This window comes from Astatotilapia calliptera, chromosome 10 (genome assembly GCF_900246225.1).
Source record: "Astatotilapia calliptera chromosome 10, fAstCal1.2, whole genome shotgun sequence".
Taxonomy (NCBI): domain Eukaryota; kingdom Metazoa; phylum Chordata; class Actinopteri; order Cichliformes; family Cichlidae; genus Astatotilapia; species Astatotilapia calliptera.
This window is the reverse complement of record NC_039311.1, coordinates 20,789,602-20,808,232: the sequence shown is the minus strand read 5'-3', so window position 1 is coordinate 20,808,232 and position 18,631 is coordinate 20,789,602. Positions and strand designations below refer to the sequence as shown.

The following is an 18,631-nucleotide window of genomic DNA, read 5'->3' as shown; positions in this document are numbered from 1 at the left end:
AAATTATTTTTGGACACTAGTTCCTCTGGACTAAAGAGGACAGGGTCTATCCAGCTTGTTGTTAATGCCCAGCGCAAATCTGATTGGGATGTGTTAGTGTATGGAATTGACAGGTTGCACATCAATGCTGAAAAGTGTATAGAGGATTTAGAGCAACATCTGCTCCTGTCCAGATGACGACTGCCTGCAGTCCAGATCTTGAACTCTATAGATTCCTATATCAGACAAGAACGGTACAACATTTCTTTTCCATAAGTCCAGCAGCTGGTCACCTCAGTTCCCAGACATATACAGACTACTGTTTAAAAGAGGGGGTGCTACACTGTGGTAATCATGGCCCTGTCTTAACTATTTTGAAATATGTTGGTGCCATCAAGCTCTAAATGACTTTTATTTGTTAAAACATTGTATATTGTTTTTATGTTCTATTATGATATAAAATACATTTAATGATCATTTAATTCTTTTTTATTTACATTTACAGAGAATCATACAGCATTTTTGGAACTGGGTTTGGAGAAATAAAAAACACAATTCACCAGTTTAACTGCTGGGAACCTTCATGACTTTCATGACTTAAAAAAAAAAAAAAAAACCCAAGATGGTAGTTTAATTTACAATACTTTTTATTATTATTGCTGCTCAAAAAGAGCCAGTCTCCTGGGATGTTACTGCTGCGCACTGTCTTTAGCCTCCTGAGCAGTCTTGTTGATGAAAACATAAAGAGAAATGTCAGAAATGGAAGCCATGATTCTTGCTAAACTTTTTATGATTTTCAGCTTTTAAAAAAATCTTCGAAAAAAAACAGAGGACGAAGTATGCACAGACATTTAATTTTGTTGGCAGAAAGGCATGAGAGGGGTTAGATGACAGATTTGCGAGACAAAGGAGGAAACTGATTGAAGATGGATGAAGAAAGTGGATGATAGCTGAACAAGACTGATGACTTATGTGAGAAAAGGAAAAGAAGAGAAAATGAAATAGTTGATGTTGGTAATGATGGAAAAATAATAGTCATCTTTAGAAAGATGAAAAATGAATGTCCACCTGTGCAAATGATGTTGCTAATAGAGGAGTTAAAATTAAACAAAGTGCCATTTAACCTCGAGTTTGCAGTCATCCAGATGCAACTGAAACAATGCCAGAGTCGAGATAATGTCAGTATTACAACAGAAACATTGAGCAATCTATAAGCAATTACATTTTAAAAGCCTTGTCTGTGTCGTAGATTGATAATGAGACTGTGTATGACAGAGGGACAGATATAGTGGACTGCGGGTCTCCTCCTGGGAGGCGATAATGCCAAAACAATTGTTTGCAGATTACAGCTAGTTTGTTGGTACAGATATCATCTGCACAGATCTGCACTGTGCCACGGCATTTTGGTTCACTGGCTGCACTATCCCGTGTACACTTATTGCCACAAACGTTTGCCTGTAGCTGTGTATTCAGAGTAAACAATTGCCAGCAGTGTACTTTATCTAAATATTTAATAAACATCCAACATTTGCTAATTCTGTGACTTTTTAGCTGTAGAAAAATCATCTTTTCCTAAGGATATCAAGGACCAGATAATGATGACTTTTGCATTGTCTGCATCATTGTTCTGCACCCCTTTGTCTGTCAAACATTTGTACTTTACCTTCCTCTCAGATGATTAGTTTGACTTATTGTTAATGCCATGTGTCATCATCTGCATGTGCTGCATTTCCTCTTAATGCCTACTGCATGCTTGCAACATTTTCCGCTGCTTCATGCTGCTCTGCTTGGATGGATTCAGATTAAAAACCACTCTATTTTTTCATAGGCTCCCATTAGTCACCTGTGACTTTATTTACACATTCATGTGGATGTTTGCAGTCACTGGGAATTAGCTTAGCTTTTTTCAAATCATATAAATAAGATCCTGATTTGCATAAACTGCTGCAGTCATTACTGCCACCGTTTTTTGTCTTATAAGTCATTTTCTAACTCCGAGAGACATTTTTACCCTTTGTGTCAATGTTGTGTTTTAAGTTGTTATTTTTAAAAGCATGGCAGTACATGAATGAAGGCTAGATTTGTGGAAAATCAGCAAATGGGTCAAAAGTATTTAATAATAATTGTGTATTTATTTACTCCTTTAACTGTATCTGCACATAAGTAACCAAAATAATTCATTATGTATGAGAAATGCAATACATATTTTAAAAACACTGATTCATTCAAGGTGCCAGCTGCCACGAGCTGGTGCTATGGGTGGATCCACTGATCGGCATCAATGTTTCGGTGGATGTTATGTGTCAAATAATATGTCAGTACTAGGAATGCAGTGATCTGTGATTTGAATGGGGTATTGATCTGATACTGACCTAAAAAGTAGGATTGGATATCAGTGACAGTTTATCACCTGATCCATTCAGTTCAACATTATGTTGTTTGAGTTTACTATATCCTACCAGCAACAAGCAGCAGAGCTAACATACAATAGAAGAAGCAAGCAGCAGAGGGACAGTAGTTTGGTGGAAGGCTATTTCAGAAAGATTCTACTTATATGTTGGCAAATGTTTTTACTTCACTACAAACTGTGATCAAAGTGAACTAACATAGAACAACAATGCTTTCTGTCTCTTCATTTCTCATAGTGTTTGGGCTGTCCTGATATAAAAGCTAGAAGAGCGTTCTTTCAGTTTGATGCTCATTTGTAGGCTTTTATTATGCTTATGCTAAGAAAGCACACTGTTGTCAGTGTGATTAAATATCTCACTTCAGCTGTATCCTATTAGCTGCACACCTGTGTGTGAGGGAAAAAAAGGTGAAACTACTGTGTAAATGACAGCAGTTTGCTGCTTAATGAATCTCACCTTGATCCAAAATAAGATCAGTAGAAATAAATCGGATGAATGACACCGACACATTAATTTTTTTCACCATGTTTATCCTGGGTATGCTTTCATTACTTATTTCATTAGCGAATACCAAAAAATGCAGTGAATTTATATTGTTGGATTTATTTACTTATTCCATTTTGTGCTACAAAGATACTAACGCCTTTAAGTCCAGCCTAGTGAATATCTTCCTCAGAGTGAGAAACAAAGATTATTAATTAAGGCTGGTACTGCACTCCATATCCACAGATACCTACAGCCAGGGTATTGGTATCAGATCAGAACCAGAAAAAAATGGATTAGGAGATTAGGTTTCCCAGCAGACAACTGTGTTGTTACTGGACAATGTTATTCAGCTCTGTCAGTACTTTAAAGTTTTAATTGTTTTGTTTTTTTTACTTGTGACATGCATGCAAAAGCCTGTTATGTCAGCGAAAGTCTGAGTGGCTAACACTACGTACATTACTTTGATATGTGTGCTGTATGTAGCCATAATTGGAAGGCAAGGTAGAATGTAACGTAGAATTAGTAGAAGCTACTGACTTACAGTCTGTGCTTTGAGTTTGCCCTTTTTCATATTTATTAATGTAGGCAGGCTAATTAAAGTTGTAAATATAAACAGTAAGTGTATGAGCACTGATGGCCTGGCATTCAGCATGAGCTGGGAGACACAGAGTCTCAGAGAGGGATCATTAGTTTGCATCATGATGAAAGTTTAAGAGGGCAGTCTGGATGTGGCGGTTATTAATGAATGCTAGCATAGGCTGGTGTCTGTTTAAAAAAAGAAATCTCTCAAATTGAACCTTTTTGAACATTTGGAGAGGAGGAGGAGGAGGAGGAGGCTTGATTAGTAATCAGTAGGACTGGTCTTCAAGAGGAAAGTTTCACTGTGCCTGCGTCAGCACAGCTACTCTGAAGTATTTCAAATTACTCAAGTGCCCATTGCTACAATTAGTTCTAGAGCATGTTAGTACAGGGCACCACTAGTTTATGTCAGATTTCAATTTCTCATTCTCCTTCATTCTGCAAATACTCCAATTTTTCTACATTTGAGATGAAACTGAAAGGAGAAAAAGTAAGTACAACAAGAAGTTTAATCAATTTGCAGAAATACCTTTTGTAATCTAGAAGAATGAATCCTGTAAGTTTTTTTTCTCATCTGTAGAATGCTCTGGCTTTGTGTTATATATGTACTTTTCGATGACTGCAGTCTAACAATAGACACACTGCATTTTATAATATGGAATTTACAGACACTCTAAGAGAAAGAGAGTGAGGAAATAAGCGGGAAGAATGAGGGACACAAAAACCCTTCAGGGGGTGCTGCAAGAAATGGAAACTCCTGTCAGCATGTAGTGTCACTCTCAGAAGCCAAATGTAACACCTGCTCGGTAAGACGAGCGTTTCCACCCAGCAGACACACAAAACAAACACGAGTGCAGAAACGCACTCACAAAGAGACAGAGTCTTAAAATGAAGGGGTGAGAAAATGCTGGCATTAAAGAAGAGGCCTGTTTAAGAGGATAGTCAAATGCATCAGCTCACACTGCTTTGCAAGGGACTAATAATGCTGCATTATGAGAAAGACGGGGATGGAGGAGAAACGCTTCATTCCAATTATCTACTGTGCTAACCTTGCAAATATTCTTTGAACAAACAGCACAGTTAAGGAAAAATGCCTCTTTAATTCAGAATATGCTGAATTTTCATTTGACAGCTGACATCTTTACCAAGAGCTCATTCCTGGGGCCAGGAAGAGTTTAATCAATATCTGACCAACCAAGCTTCTTCCCACAGCTAATAGCCAGACAGAGATGTAAAGCAGGCTGCTGCAGGTCCGGACTCCTGACTTGACCAGCATCTATCACGCTGAACTGTCCTTGAGCAAGATGCTGAATCACTGCCAACTGTAATTGTTGTTCTATTGACCTCCGCATGGAGCCAAGAAAAAAAAAAAATCTTGTGCACATATTTTTAAAACATCTAACCAGACAGAAACTCTTCATTTAAATATGTGCTTCTTGTAAAACTTATAAATTAAGTTAGATGTAATAGTAAAACACGTTGACAGCAATTACCCAGCGAAAAAAAATAAACACTGTAAAAAATCAGTATTGTAAATATTTTAGCCAGGGATTATGTTTGTCACCTAAAGGTGATTGGGAAAACAATTACTTACTTAGTTTCTAAGGGACTGAACTTTCTTGGGAAGCCATGAGAGCACCAGAAGCTTCTCTACTAACGATGAAAAGTCGACTGACTTGTGGATCCAAAAACGCATTTGTCTGAGCTTTTGAGCTAAAATAACATACACTATATAACAGTGATACCAACTCTGAACCAGAAAATAGACTCACATCCCCAGAAAATCGCAAAGAGTGCAGCCAGAGTCTCATTTTCCCTCTTTTCTGATTGATTCTCTATGGTGCCTCAGATCAGTTTGATGCTCAAAGGAAGAGCAAACTCTTACTTTCTCTTAGCTTTGTTTTTGCTTGGATCGCCTCAGTTATATAATCTCTACTTTCCCAGGGATTGCAGTAATACTCGGTTGAGAAACATTAGTAATTCAGTTTTAAACTATATAATAAATTATCAGCAGTTCAAACCACTTGTCTCCTGATTGCTGATGTTCTTGGGAGCGTGGCAGTGTAAGCCTTCTGATACAGACACTTGTAACTTATCCTTGTGACATTGTGCACTAAAATATATGATCCGTTTTCATCGGGTGGACCAATGGCACGAACAAAAAAAAAAAAAAAAAAAAAAGAGAGAACGATATGCAGCATCCTAAGCCTGCAGTCCGAATTGCAGTTTTGAAACTTTGTGCCAAAATAAACTGTCTTGCATGAATACCGCACGGTTATGCACAGTCTCATATATTTGCATTTAGTGTTTAGTTAAGACCCCAAATACAGGATGCTGGAGGTGCAACAAAAAGTGATCCATAATAGCTAAATCAAAACGTAAATGCAGAGGAAACGGAGACCAGAGTACTTAAGCCAAGTGAAGAGATGCAGCCAGAACGAAACACAAATAGCAAACACAAAGTGGGAACTGAAGCTGAATGAAAGAGCCAAGGACAAGAAAAGCAAATCTTCTTAACAGGAATTCAATCTCCACGAACACAAATACATAAATACAACTTTAGCTCAAGATACTTTAATGATAACGAAATCAAAATAGTAATTCAAATACTTACAACATTAGAACAACAGAGACACCAAACAGAAAACATTTAACATTGATCAGTGCAAAAAACCTAAAGTGAAAACCCTGAGACCAAAATCAGTGACCATGACAGACTGAAATTCCAACCAATTCAATTGTAGAGAAACATGAACTCGAGGGCTAGCTGAAAGGAAAAGGCATTTATTTTAAAACTCAGCATGCCTGGTGAAGCTTGCGTTAAGCCAAACTTTCCCAGTAGAGCTTTAGAAAAGAAAACATCTAATACAAGTGTCTGCATACTACTCATAAATAAACATTTGGTATTTAACATTTTTATTCTGAATGGTACATTTAACTTATAGGTTGCATTTATTTTACAATTCTGAAAAGACATGTAAATAGTGAGAAATCAAAACACGCAAACACAAAGTATCAGCATGGATTGAAGGTGACACTTCACCAGTTATTGTCACTAAGTTGTGCAAGTTTTAAAGCACTTACAGCAGTTTAAGATTTCTTTGCCTTTAAGTTAGGATGCCGACACGTAATTATCTTCAGCTGTGAGCTTCCCCCCCTCTTATGGTGTGTTGTCTTGATGCATGATCAATAATTTATTTGGCTCAGTGTATTTGGTTCATGTACCGAGTGTTTTTCATAGGAAAGGAATGAGACACATATTTACAAAAAACAACATCTTGGTGGCCTCAAAATCCCAAAACACAATATGCCAAAAATGGATCAACACCAAGGATCAAGATCCCTGGCACAAACAGAGCAATATAGCGTATGCAGTTAAATGCCAAGAGGATTGCTGTAAATTATACACCTGGGAAAACAAACAATGCTAATGGGTGGTACAACATATAAGAGCCACCTTGTCCAGCTAGAGACCCACAGTCTACTTACACGCCAGTAGCCACTTTTTCACTGATGAGAACCTGCACAACCTGGACGGGAGTCACGGAGATCATGCATGGAAGAAGGGAACAACTTATTTGAACTGAGGAAGAGATTCACCATTGTACCATGCTGCCATTAGAGCACTTCCCCGACTCTCTGTGAATAGCACTCATGGCCACTTATCAGTAGTCATAATAATTTGCATATTAATAATCATGAAACTGATCTTGTGACTCATTGTTAGGCAATGGTGCTAGTTTCGTTATGCAGTCGATATGCAGTCTGGGGAAACTGGCAGTCAGCTGAGACTGAATAAGTGACTTGGATGAGTGATGGAACATTTCTCTCATGGAAAACGCTGCATCCAGATGAACTGAATCAACTTTGTGGGATTATTTCAGCTTATTTGAGTGCTCTTGTGAGGAAATTATCTGACACTGAGTGAAAGTAAACGGCTGAGTTTGTGATCGAATTACAGGCTGAATCCATGCATCATATTAAAAAAAACACACATACACAATGAGTGTGTGTAATATAGCACATTACAGTGCTATATTACACAGTTCATTATTGCATTACTCCTACTTGCTATTTGGCATAATGTTCTTCACCAAAAACTGCCTCGGCTGACTATATTTTGGTCTCAGTTAAAGTAAAAAAAAGTTTAGTTTGCAAAATTAAAATGATCTCAGAGACGATTAGAGCACAGGGCCGTTCCAAGCGACTCGCAAGCCGTCACTGTCAGTCTTTGACGTCGCTTCCATTTTGTACCAGCGCTCAACTTTCATACAGAGGAACATCCATCACAAAAGATTAATGGGTGTGACCATGATGCATTCTGACTCCCATTTCTCAAGAGAATTCAACTAGAAGCATTCAGGCATTTCTGAAAACTTTAACCAAACAGAATTAGAAGAGATGTAAGAGGAGGAGTGGAGGTGGGTACACCAAAAGAACTTGTTGGGGCAGTTCCTTGTTAAAATACCCCTTAAAGACATAACGTGTAAAATTACAATCTCAGTCAAAATGACTGTGATTAATGTGTTTTCATTTTGAGCTGCTCATGTATTTTCTGCTGTTATAATTCCACAAAGATTTAATCATTTGTTTGTTGTTTGTTAAGTAACTTGGCTGTAACACTTCACTGAAGCGCTCCATTAGAAAACTTGAGGAACCATACAGGTATCTGACAGAAAACCTTTTGTCAAGGGGCAGCTGATATGCCAAGATGTGGTGCGAAGCACTATAATTAGAGAGAATAAACAAAATACTAGAAACAACTTATGGAAATAGAAGAAGCCTTATTCTGAGACAGAAAGACTGATAGAAGAAGGCGGGGGAACTAATAAAGCAAAGGGAGGACAGAGAGAGAGAGAGAGAGAGAGACCCAGGTAGGGAGCATGACACAGAAACAGAGTGATGCAGACAGCAGAGGGGAGGTGGGAGGCAGAAAAAACTGACAGAGTGAGGGAGTGATAGATAGAAGAGGTTTATTTGCTTTTGTTGTGCCAACATCATTTATCTCCAGTGAACAGCCTCCCAGTGCTGAGAGGCTATATGACAGAAATCAATCAGAGGGCAATCGTCCATACACTTCCACTGATGCGCCAACCCATCGATACAGGCTTTAGGAGAGAGAGTAAAGGAGGGAGGCATGGCAAGAGAAGGAGGGAAGGGAAGGAAGTGCAGAGAAAAATGGAAATACAACAAGAAAACAAATTAAAAGAGAAGGCTTTTTGGCTCCAAAGGCTCCAAAATGAATGTGCAGCATGTCTCTATCTGCTCATTCAAGAGTCATTAAAAAGTCCTTTCATGTTTTTATGACCACCAAATACTCCAGCAGCCTCTGCCTTGTGTGCTTGGAGCTCTGTTTAAGAAGAGCAGATTTGTATTTTTCAAATTTTCTCAAACCAGCATATTTGGGTAAATATCCAAGGCTGTTTGAACATGTCACGCATATTTGGAAACAATGGCACTGAATGCTGCTGCATGGGCTGTTAGAGACATTTTAAAGTATGTTTATGTGTTTTTGGACTGCTATTCTCTTCATCAGGGTGATGAAGCACCACCTGTCACTGAGTGCGGTGTGCAAAATGCCAACTAAGATTTTCTCAGTAAAGACAAATTACATGAAAAATGATTAGGCATATATGGTAATGTTCTATTTTAGAATATCTCAGCTTATACTGCAGTAGTGTGCCAAAGTCTTGAGTCACCCCTTATTTCCTCATATTTTGCTTCCAAGGAGCCAGAGTTTTTTGTAATTTTTTAAAGTGGTCTTCAGAAGTAGTTTTCCAGGCTTTATAAAGGGCTTCCAATGCGCTTCTTGGGAAATCGACTACATCTTTAGTTTAGTCCTTGTACTTTGTACCATTTTCAGAATTTCTTTTTCTTTCTTTTTTTTTTTTTTTTTAGTGATAATCCAGGAAAGACCTGACAGAGAAACTGAGAGATGTTGTGGTTTGTAGCTGTATTTCAGCCAGTGATATTGGGGATCTTGTCAAAATTGATGGAATTATTAACACAGAAAAGTACTGTCAGATTTTGATCCACCATGCAATACTATCTGTAGAGCATTTGATTGGCACCAGCTTCATTTCTCAGCATGACAATGATCCTGAACAGACTGCCTTTGCAGTTAAAGCATACCTGGGTAGAAAAACACACATTGGAATACTATCAGTCATAGACTTTACTCTACAAAGCCCCAGATTTCAACATTATTGAAGCAGTATGAGGTCATCTTGACTTAAAACAGAAAAAAAGGGCAGCCAACATTCAAAGAAGCGCTTTGAATGTCCTTTAAGAAGCCTGGAGAACTAATCCTGAAGACGACTTAAAGAATTTTTTTTTCAAGCAATAATGGTTAAAAAGCCAAATATGAATTAAAAAAGATTGTTGCACAGTACTGTATGCTTGCATGACCACCCTAACTGTTAAAACATAATTACTGGACCCTTAGACAAAACCACATTAGAAAACACGTTGTAATTCTGCTTGACAAAGAAAATGAGCAAGCCTTTTTAAATAATAGCTGTTGGAAATAAATTATAGATAATGTATGGATTAGTAATAAGAACATTAATTTCATTTTATATGTGCTGTGTGTGCTGTGACAAGCTCAGTCTTTTTACTGGCCAGGGCTAACACAAGTTGTGGAGGGCCCTGCTGAGATTAATACATCAGGCACCTGTCAGGAAGCACTGTGTGTTTGTGTGTGCATGTAATACCATGTGACAGTCATTAGACTTTGGTCCGACCTCCTGCCCACCTGCCCGGAAAAGAAACAACACGAGATCACATAAATCATCTGCTTCACATAGAATACGTCTCCTGCAGACACACACCCGAAGCAGTGTGTGTTCTGAGTGACTCTGGCCAGAGGCATAGCTGACAGCCTGACACCTCTGATGACTTGAATGGGAGCCCGCCCTGACACCAGAATCCCCTTTTCTGCCCAACAGTGTACAGATATTAGTTCCAAGGCCAATATCGCTTACACACTGAGGGATGACCAAAGGCGGGCATGCGAACTGTTGATGTATACCTCTCTCCCTCAGATACACACACACACACACACACACACACACACACACACACACACACACACACACACACACACACACACACACACACACACACACAGTCAGTATATCATATATTGCATGTTACTTATTAGCATTAACACACAAAGTACGGAATTCTATCTGCACTAACAGAAGCACACACCATCATGCACTCAGCCCTGAAGCAATGTATGCATGAGGCTTACATTAGTTCACACAATGCCATACGTATACTGCACAGGATAATATAGATAGCATTTACATACATATTTACTTGTCTCATGGATTACACATGCTTCAACTGACTGAAGGAGTGCATGGTTTAAAGATAATATTTTGTGACTTATATCTGAGTCGGCGTTACTGAAAACAAATTTCTTTTTAACCCAAGGTACCTTTGAGGAAATAACAGAAATTTCTCCGCTTTCGATTTATTAGTTTAACACAATCAGAAGAGGCTCAATAACACAACAGTTTTACTGTCTGTCACTGGAGCTGTTTGGCGATCAAGGCCCTTTTCTCGAGGCACTTCTAATTCACGAACTCAACCCAGGATATGAGTTTATACTGGGTAACATGGCCACCTCTCTGACCTGTTTTTAATTTAATTTAATTTTTTTTGTTTTTTGATCTAACTGTGCAGCTGGACTCTAATACAACACATTGTACTGCATATTCTATTTCTGTGTCTATCTTCTGTGAAAACCACAGCTACATGAATTAATTGAGTGTAAAGAGTGGATTTTATAAATCAGCCTTAAGATGTGCCCAGCACCACGACTCTGAAACGACTTCAAATATTTTATGGTGAGAGAAGTGTTGAAAATGCACATGATAATTTGTATTATTTTGGTACAAATAAAGTCAGTAGTTTTCTTTCTGTCCTGTTAGTGAGTCTAATTTATAGGCCTAACCTATTTTATTATTTCCTCAACAAAGTTAAAAGTATAATTTTCTGCTTTTATTTTCATGTGGATTGAAAAAAAACTGAATGGAAGATGTTTTCTGTTCTTCTCTCCTTTGGTGGTATGTGGGTAGCACTGTCACCTCCAGGTCTATAGCACAAATCCACCAGCTGGCTTTTCTGTGTGGACTTGACAACTTTTGTCTAGTTTCCTCTCACAATCTAAAGATATGAATGTTGGGTCAGCTGACCCTGAAATAGACTGGTCTGTCCTGTAACAGCTGGGATAGGTGGGAATACATGAATCTCTGGTTAGGTTTTGACAGCGAGGCTCATTTAGAAGAGTTTCATGTAACCATGGAGAGAACGTCTCACTAACTTAACTCATCTAAGGTGACAATAATTGTACCTGGCCGTTTTGTACGATGAAATTAGGTTAGAGTTGAATACAACTCATGCAAGGTCACCCGTTATACAGCACAGGTGTCATCACATTACAATAGGTCACACCACTGGCTTAAAGACTCACTCTACATGGTCATTGCTCATTAGGTAGATGATGCAGGGATATTTATCTTACGGTTCAGACAACCTCAGGCAAAAAACAACAAGCAAACTTTTAATTACAAATTTTAACCTGAGTGATGGATGCAAGCATCCTTTGGGACACTCAGCAACAAGATGAATCACTCCTACCCAGTATAATTAAAATCAGTTTGTGTAGCAGCTCTAACCTTTCAAACACTAAAACCTTGACCTTTAATTATAACGCTTCCATCAGTGTAAATTTTGAAGCTGTAAAACACACTGTCAAAATGCATCTATGGTGATGCAAAATTGGACTGAGGGCATCTGAGATATCACACTTAAGGTAAATGAGATTGCTCTTATTTGCAGATCAGAGAAAACATGGAAATCAGTGCAATACTCATTGGAAAAAAACCCCAAAATATAAATGATGGTGGTATTAACAGAGAATGAACAGAAATATTAACCCAGTTCTATATGAATGAAGTCTGACCTCACAGGGTTGTGACAATGGGCTTGGATCAGTTACACTGGCAAGTTTTTATAGTGTGATGCAAAGATGTAGTTTACATATGTAATACAAATCAATGGCTAGGAGCAAGTGCAAAAAAGGAGAAAGTAATGTAATTACATGTAATTACAGTGCTCACGTGACGATAAGAGACATACCGTGACAGGAAATTCAGCTAGTCAAAGTGACAAATCAGATTCCTCCTTGTAGTCTTTAATGCTCGCGAGGCTAATAGCTACTCACGGTACCTGTGAATTAAAGCAGCATGTCAATGTCAAGACTTACAGGATAAAAAGCTAAATAGACCTGGATATAATTACCAAATGCCAAAGATTAAACAGAATGTCATATATCAAATGCACAGACGCAAAGCCACAGGGACACACACAAACACACACACGACACGCTGTTTTACTGATTTGTTGTAACAGTGGTACCCATTGTGTTAAATTTATGTGGACAGGCAGATTGGCTACTAGCAGATTCGACAATTCTCCAGGGTATAAGACCATTTTTCATGTCACCAATTACAAGCCTGCATCTCATTGATTGGGGGGAGCCTTTCACTCAGAGTGACATAAATTAACTCATGTGTCCAGTAAAAAAGCTGGGACGAGATGGCTATCATGGGGTTAAATCCTCTACGTTGCAGCCAGGAGTGCATCTTTTTTATTTCTTCTGATCTCATTCTAATTGTGTTTATACCTGTAAAACTGCAAGTTGAAATGAAATATCACATGTTCTATCTTTTCTGTGAATGTGTGCATGGAAGTTTAAATCTCTAAATGCCAGTGGTAATTAAAGAGATTCACTGCTGGTAGAGTGTTGTGTTCCATTTCTGTCAAGGACTTTGAAAGGTGAATTTTGTTTAATATACAGCAGGCAGCAGTGTATTTGGGTGTGCGCTTTGGATTCAGTGTCAAAGCTGTTTACAACATACACAGCAAAATATAACTTCTACTATAAATTTCTATTCTAACTATACTCACAAAAATGTAGTTATGATGAGTTGTGACTATTTATGAGGAACAATAGAAGGAACAAATCTTGGATGGATCAATTGTTTTCCATTCTGCTGTCTAGAAACGAGCCAAGCATGCTGCTGAGTATAAAGGGAATTAAAAGCAGGGGGGCATTTATTTTAAGCAGAGTTATTTATAGTCTTCTACAATCTTGTTTGAAGTGAAATGCTCAGCAGCATGAAAAGAAACAATGGTATTATTGAATGTGATGAGCAGAAGATGCGTGGAAAGCTGAGTCCTGTCAGAGCTTGTGTGTGGAGCTGAGGGGAGGTGAGGGGTGGGGCTCAAAATCAGAAAGGGAGGTGGGGGCATGTGTGTGTTAGCCTCGGGGGTTTTGATCTCTCGCTTCGCTAAACAGAGAGAAGTCCATCAGCAACAGATACCCGTTCAATTATTCAGGAGGTTAGCATGAAAAATAAATGGCTGCTTCCTGCAGGGAGAGGTGTGGCACTGCGCTGGTTCCTGAGTGTTTCAGGTTATTGTACGCTCTCGCAGAGGTTAGATTGAGCAACTGCTTCCATTCTGGAGTCGATCAATTATGTGAGACCGCTCGCTTAACCCCATTAACACTAATAAACTCCACAATTTTCTTAATACGTGTTTCAAACAACATCAGCTTAAATTAGAGTAAATCAAAACAAAGCAGGAAAATACAATAACCCACATCCAGTCAATATTCATTGTTAAATTATCTTAAAGTTTCTACAGTTTCTGATAGCTCCTTAGCTTTGCAGCATTCTTCACCGGAATCCATCAAAGCTAAAGGTAATGTTAGCCATATACAAAGTGGCTAGCGTCGCTAACTAACAATTTTCCAACAGTTGGAAAATGTGGGGTGACTATTACTACTATTACTACTATTACTACTACTAGTACGACGACAACTAATAATAATAATAAAAGTCAACTTGGATTTTAGTTCATGAAGTGCATGAAGATTTGTCTTTGTACAACAGAAACAATGACAGAAAGTGAGAAGTTACACGTTTTGGCCCTGTCACTTTGTGGAGCTTTCAAATGCACAAAAAGGCGAAAGAGGAAATACTAAATATGGGGTCTTTCATGCTACAGTCACACAAGGGAAAAAAGTGGATGTAGACCAAACCACAACAAAAATTATTATGACCGAGTACAATAAACTTGCAATTTTGTTGCCATGATGGAAATGAGACATGGCTTGTTGGTTGTCAGTCAGGGTTGACATGGTTACTTCAAAGATAAGGACCAGGTCTGAGAGTACTCACTGTCAGTTCCTGGCTTCAAAGTGTCTATGTGCATCAAGACAATTATAAAATGGCAATAAAATGGTGTCAGTCTGATAACTGTCTGCAGTTTGCCATTACATGCAGTCCGCTGGAGATAATGGAACAAACAAGTATCATAAATCACCAAAAATCTGTTGTCTGCTGCCATCTATATACACACAGAAATTCACCTTCAAAATCACTGCTTGCATTCAGGGTCAGGCCAAAACTTTGACTTAAAGTAGAATTTTCTTTATAGATTCTTAGAACCTATTTTTTTAACCTCCTAGGACCTGGCGTCCACATTAGTGGACATTACATTTTGGGTTATTTAGACCAAAATACTAAATCTTGCTCTACAAGGGCCTGATATCCACTTACGAGAAAATTATACTGCAACTGTTCTATTGAAATTTTAAATGAATATCCTCATATGTGGCTCTCATTTTTCTTAGAAACAAAAATTAGGAAAAAAAAAATCTGGTATAACTTTATTTTTACATTCATCAGGTTCCAATCAGCCTAAATATCAAAGAGAAATTAAAAACGCATGCCATGGAAGAGTTTGGGTCTTAGGAGGTTAATATTATTTTTGGTCACTATTGGATAGTGACAGTAAAGAAGACGTGCAGTAAAGAGCCACAGGTCAGACTCAAACCCAGGCTGCTGGTCTCTGGCCACACAGCAGATGGGCACCTGCTAACCTGCTGAGCTAAACTGGTGTTGTAAAATCTCCTTTTTATATAGGAATATAACCAGAATACAATGTGTCTACATACAAGTTGCACTTTATTGATGTAGATTGGCTCACATTGATTCCAATGTGCTACATAAATTTGGTTTAATTGTGGTTTTCACTGTTTAAACTAACCACAACTGTGCATTGTCCTTTGGTTTCATTGTTAAAGAGATTAATACAGTATGATGGCAAATAAGACTACACATTTCTGGGGAATCAAACTTGTGCAATCTGCTATTTGTTTGTCTTAAAACTGACCATTGCTCACATTGTTTTTTTTCTTCCTCGGTTACACACATATTTGCAGTGTAGATGATTGTTTATTGTCCTGGCTCTTCTTCCTACTGTTTTAGTATGAATACATGTAGGCTACAACGTATAAATCTGGACCTTCATTGTCTGTTTTCAAAAGGCTTTAGCTCCTCCACTTGTTTCATATGACAGTGTGAATCTATGAGGGTAGTTCTCTGAACAATACAAGCTTGTCACATAGTCAGCCAACTCACTTCTATGACTGGAGGCCAGCCAGCTGTCCCCGATGTCATGTCACTCTGTCCTAATGTGATTGCCATTTGGCATTAGCTGACTTTTCGTCTTTGTCTGTCTGTAGCGCTTGTTACTTTTCCTTTCTTCTCCTGTCTCTGTAATTTGTGCCACTCTTTGTGCCACTGTCTCATTTTTCTCTTCACAATGATTGGTCTTAAAAGAAAAGAAAAGGTGGAAAAAGTAGCATCTAATATTGGCTCCCGCTCTGCTTCCCTCTCTCTCCAGGTGGTCCATCACGTTGGTCGTCCCCTCCATGTGACTGCTGCTGCAAGAACCACAAAGGTGACGGCGAGGGTGAGAGCGGCACCTCCTTTAATGAGCTCTCCACCTCTAGCTCTGAGAGCCAGTCAGAGGCCAGCTCTCCCCAGGGAACAGTCATCTGTGGCCCAGTAAGTCGCCAGTCGCATCCCCGTGCCAATGTCCAAACCCTGGACAGGCCGCTGAAAAAGGGCCCTGTCACCATGGTCCAGCAGTCTGAACAACGACGCAAGAGTGACTTGCTGCGCACTCTTACAGCCAGCTCCCGTGATACCAGCAGCTGCAAGAAAAGGCCCACAAAAGAGAAGCTCACAGTTGAGGAGGAGTTGGAAAAGTGCATTCAAGACTTCCGCAAGATTAAGATCCCAGAGAGGTTCCCTGAGAGGAAGTACATGTGGCAGGCTGACCTGCTGAGAAAATATCGTCTCTGAGGCAGGAAACACAGCTGAAGGAGCAAACACATGAGGCCAAGAATCAGTTCAAGCGTTTTTTGATCATAAATTTTGCAACAAAGGGGAGAGAACACTAAACTTATTTAAATCAAGTTTCTGAAAGAAACCTTACTTTTATGCCAGTGCGCTGAGAGTCTAAACAGAAGCTAGAAGGAATGATAAAGAAAAAAGAGACTGTTCTATTATTGACGTATGTATGGTAGTAGGCTTTGTATGTGTGTTCATGTAGATTAGGCCTACTGTATGTACTGTAGGTGTGCTGTAACTTACTGAATGCCTTCAGAACTTTGAATAATTTATCCCAGAGGACCAATACAAGTGGATAAAGACAATGTCCATGAAATGATCAACCACCAGAAGGCTTGCTGATGGCTACACTTGGGGCTATTGATGGCTGCTGGACTGCACATGCTGTAATCGGTCATCATTCACTGAAAAACCATCGCAAGAGCCACGGTTTTAGTCAAAGCAGATAAGCACTGGTCTAGTATGTGATTGTATGTGTTTATGTCTGTGAAGGTTCTCAGTCATCCAGGTCATGGTAATCTAAGGAGGTTGAAAGAAAAGCGAGAAGTGTCAAACTGAAGAAGCTTCTTGGATGAGAGGTCAAAGGTTTTCTTTCCAAGCTCCTTAGATGTGTGTGTTTATGTGAGTGTGCGTGTTTTGTGTCTGTTTGCACCCGGGTGGCCTAGAGGTCACACATAAGTCCACATTGGGACCCAAAAACACTTCATACTGTTCAAACAGTGCTCTCACTATAAATGCACGCAAAAATGTCTCATGACAGGATGGCATGAAAAGCTGGGTTAATTACTTTTAAACAACTTCTGGAGACTTCCGAGCTGGTGTAAGCACAGTTTTATCAGCAAGTAACTTTTGCATAGATCTTCACAATGTTGGTTAGATGTAGAGCAATACCCACATTACTGTGTGAAGGGGAAGCAGAAGAGTGAAGGTACCAGAGATTCAGTGAAGTTCAATAAAAATATAGCACACACATACACATTTTCCCCATGTACTGAAAATCATATTCACTGCAGCATAATTACATTCCAAAATGAACAAAGCAGTCAAACTTTTATTCACATACTGACACACAGAGCAATCAAGCACAGTGTCATTTAAACTACGCTTAATATGGCACAATAAATATGGAAAGGATAAAAGGGGACTGCTGTATTTGCTTACCCAGTGAACACAGACAGATGCCTTCTATACTGACTGTTGACAAGCTAATCAATAGTTATTGATGATAGAGTCTGTTGATAGAGCTGATAGATGTAACTCTTGTTTACAATTACTAATGAAGCTCTTGGGTTACTGACAAAGACAAGCTGCTCTTCTATTCAGTCAAAATTAGTCATTATTCATGTATTCATTTACCTACTACTTGGCTCTGTCAGGGTCTGCGGGATCTATTGCAGTGTAGACAGTCAACTGCTATATTAAAGCAACACAATTTAAAAGCATGAGTTAATATCCCCTGGAAGATGATTGTTATTCCTTCAAAGTCCTTGCTGAAGAAAAAGTTACTGCCAATGGCAAAAGCACAGAAACGTTCACTGATGGTGCAATTATAAGGCATTTGTCTTTAGATTTCATATTGTTATTGGTCACTTAAAGCTGCCGTTTACTTTTTCATTGCCAGGTTAGTTCATTATTATTACAATACTAACTGCAAATGTAAAAGAAGAGTTGATAACTATATATATCACTGTTTTTGTAGATATGTATTAAAAGTGGTGGGATAGGGATTCACATCGATGAGAAGGCTTCTGATTATGAGACAGAATTATTCCATTTTTGTCATGAAGGTATTTTCCTTCATGAGGAAGTAGCTGATAAATTGGTACATGTGTTGGTCAAGGCATTCAATAAAATCACAGTTTTTCTGAATAGTTGGGTAGCTGTGATAAAAGATGTTAG

The 18,631-nt window shown here is 38.7% G+C and overlaps 1 protein-coding gene across 1 annotated transcript in view; it reads left to right on the top strand.

Annotated features, from left to right (window-relative positions):
- The window catches only part of kctd16b (potassium channel tetramerization domain containing 16b), an 85,699-nt gene extending 68,365 nt beyond the window's left edge, over positions 1–17,334 (top strand). The window contains exon 2 of the mRNA XM_026181513.1: positions 16,221–17,334. Within this exon, the coding sequence (XP_026037298.1) occupies positions 16,221–16,684 (464 nt within the window). The 3' untranslated portion in view covers positions 16,685–17,334. The remainder of the gene's footprint in view (positions 1–16,220) is intronic.
- The last annotated feature ends 1,297 nt before the right edge of the window (positions 17,335–18,631 follow it).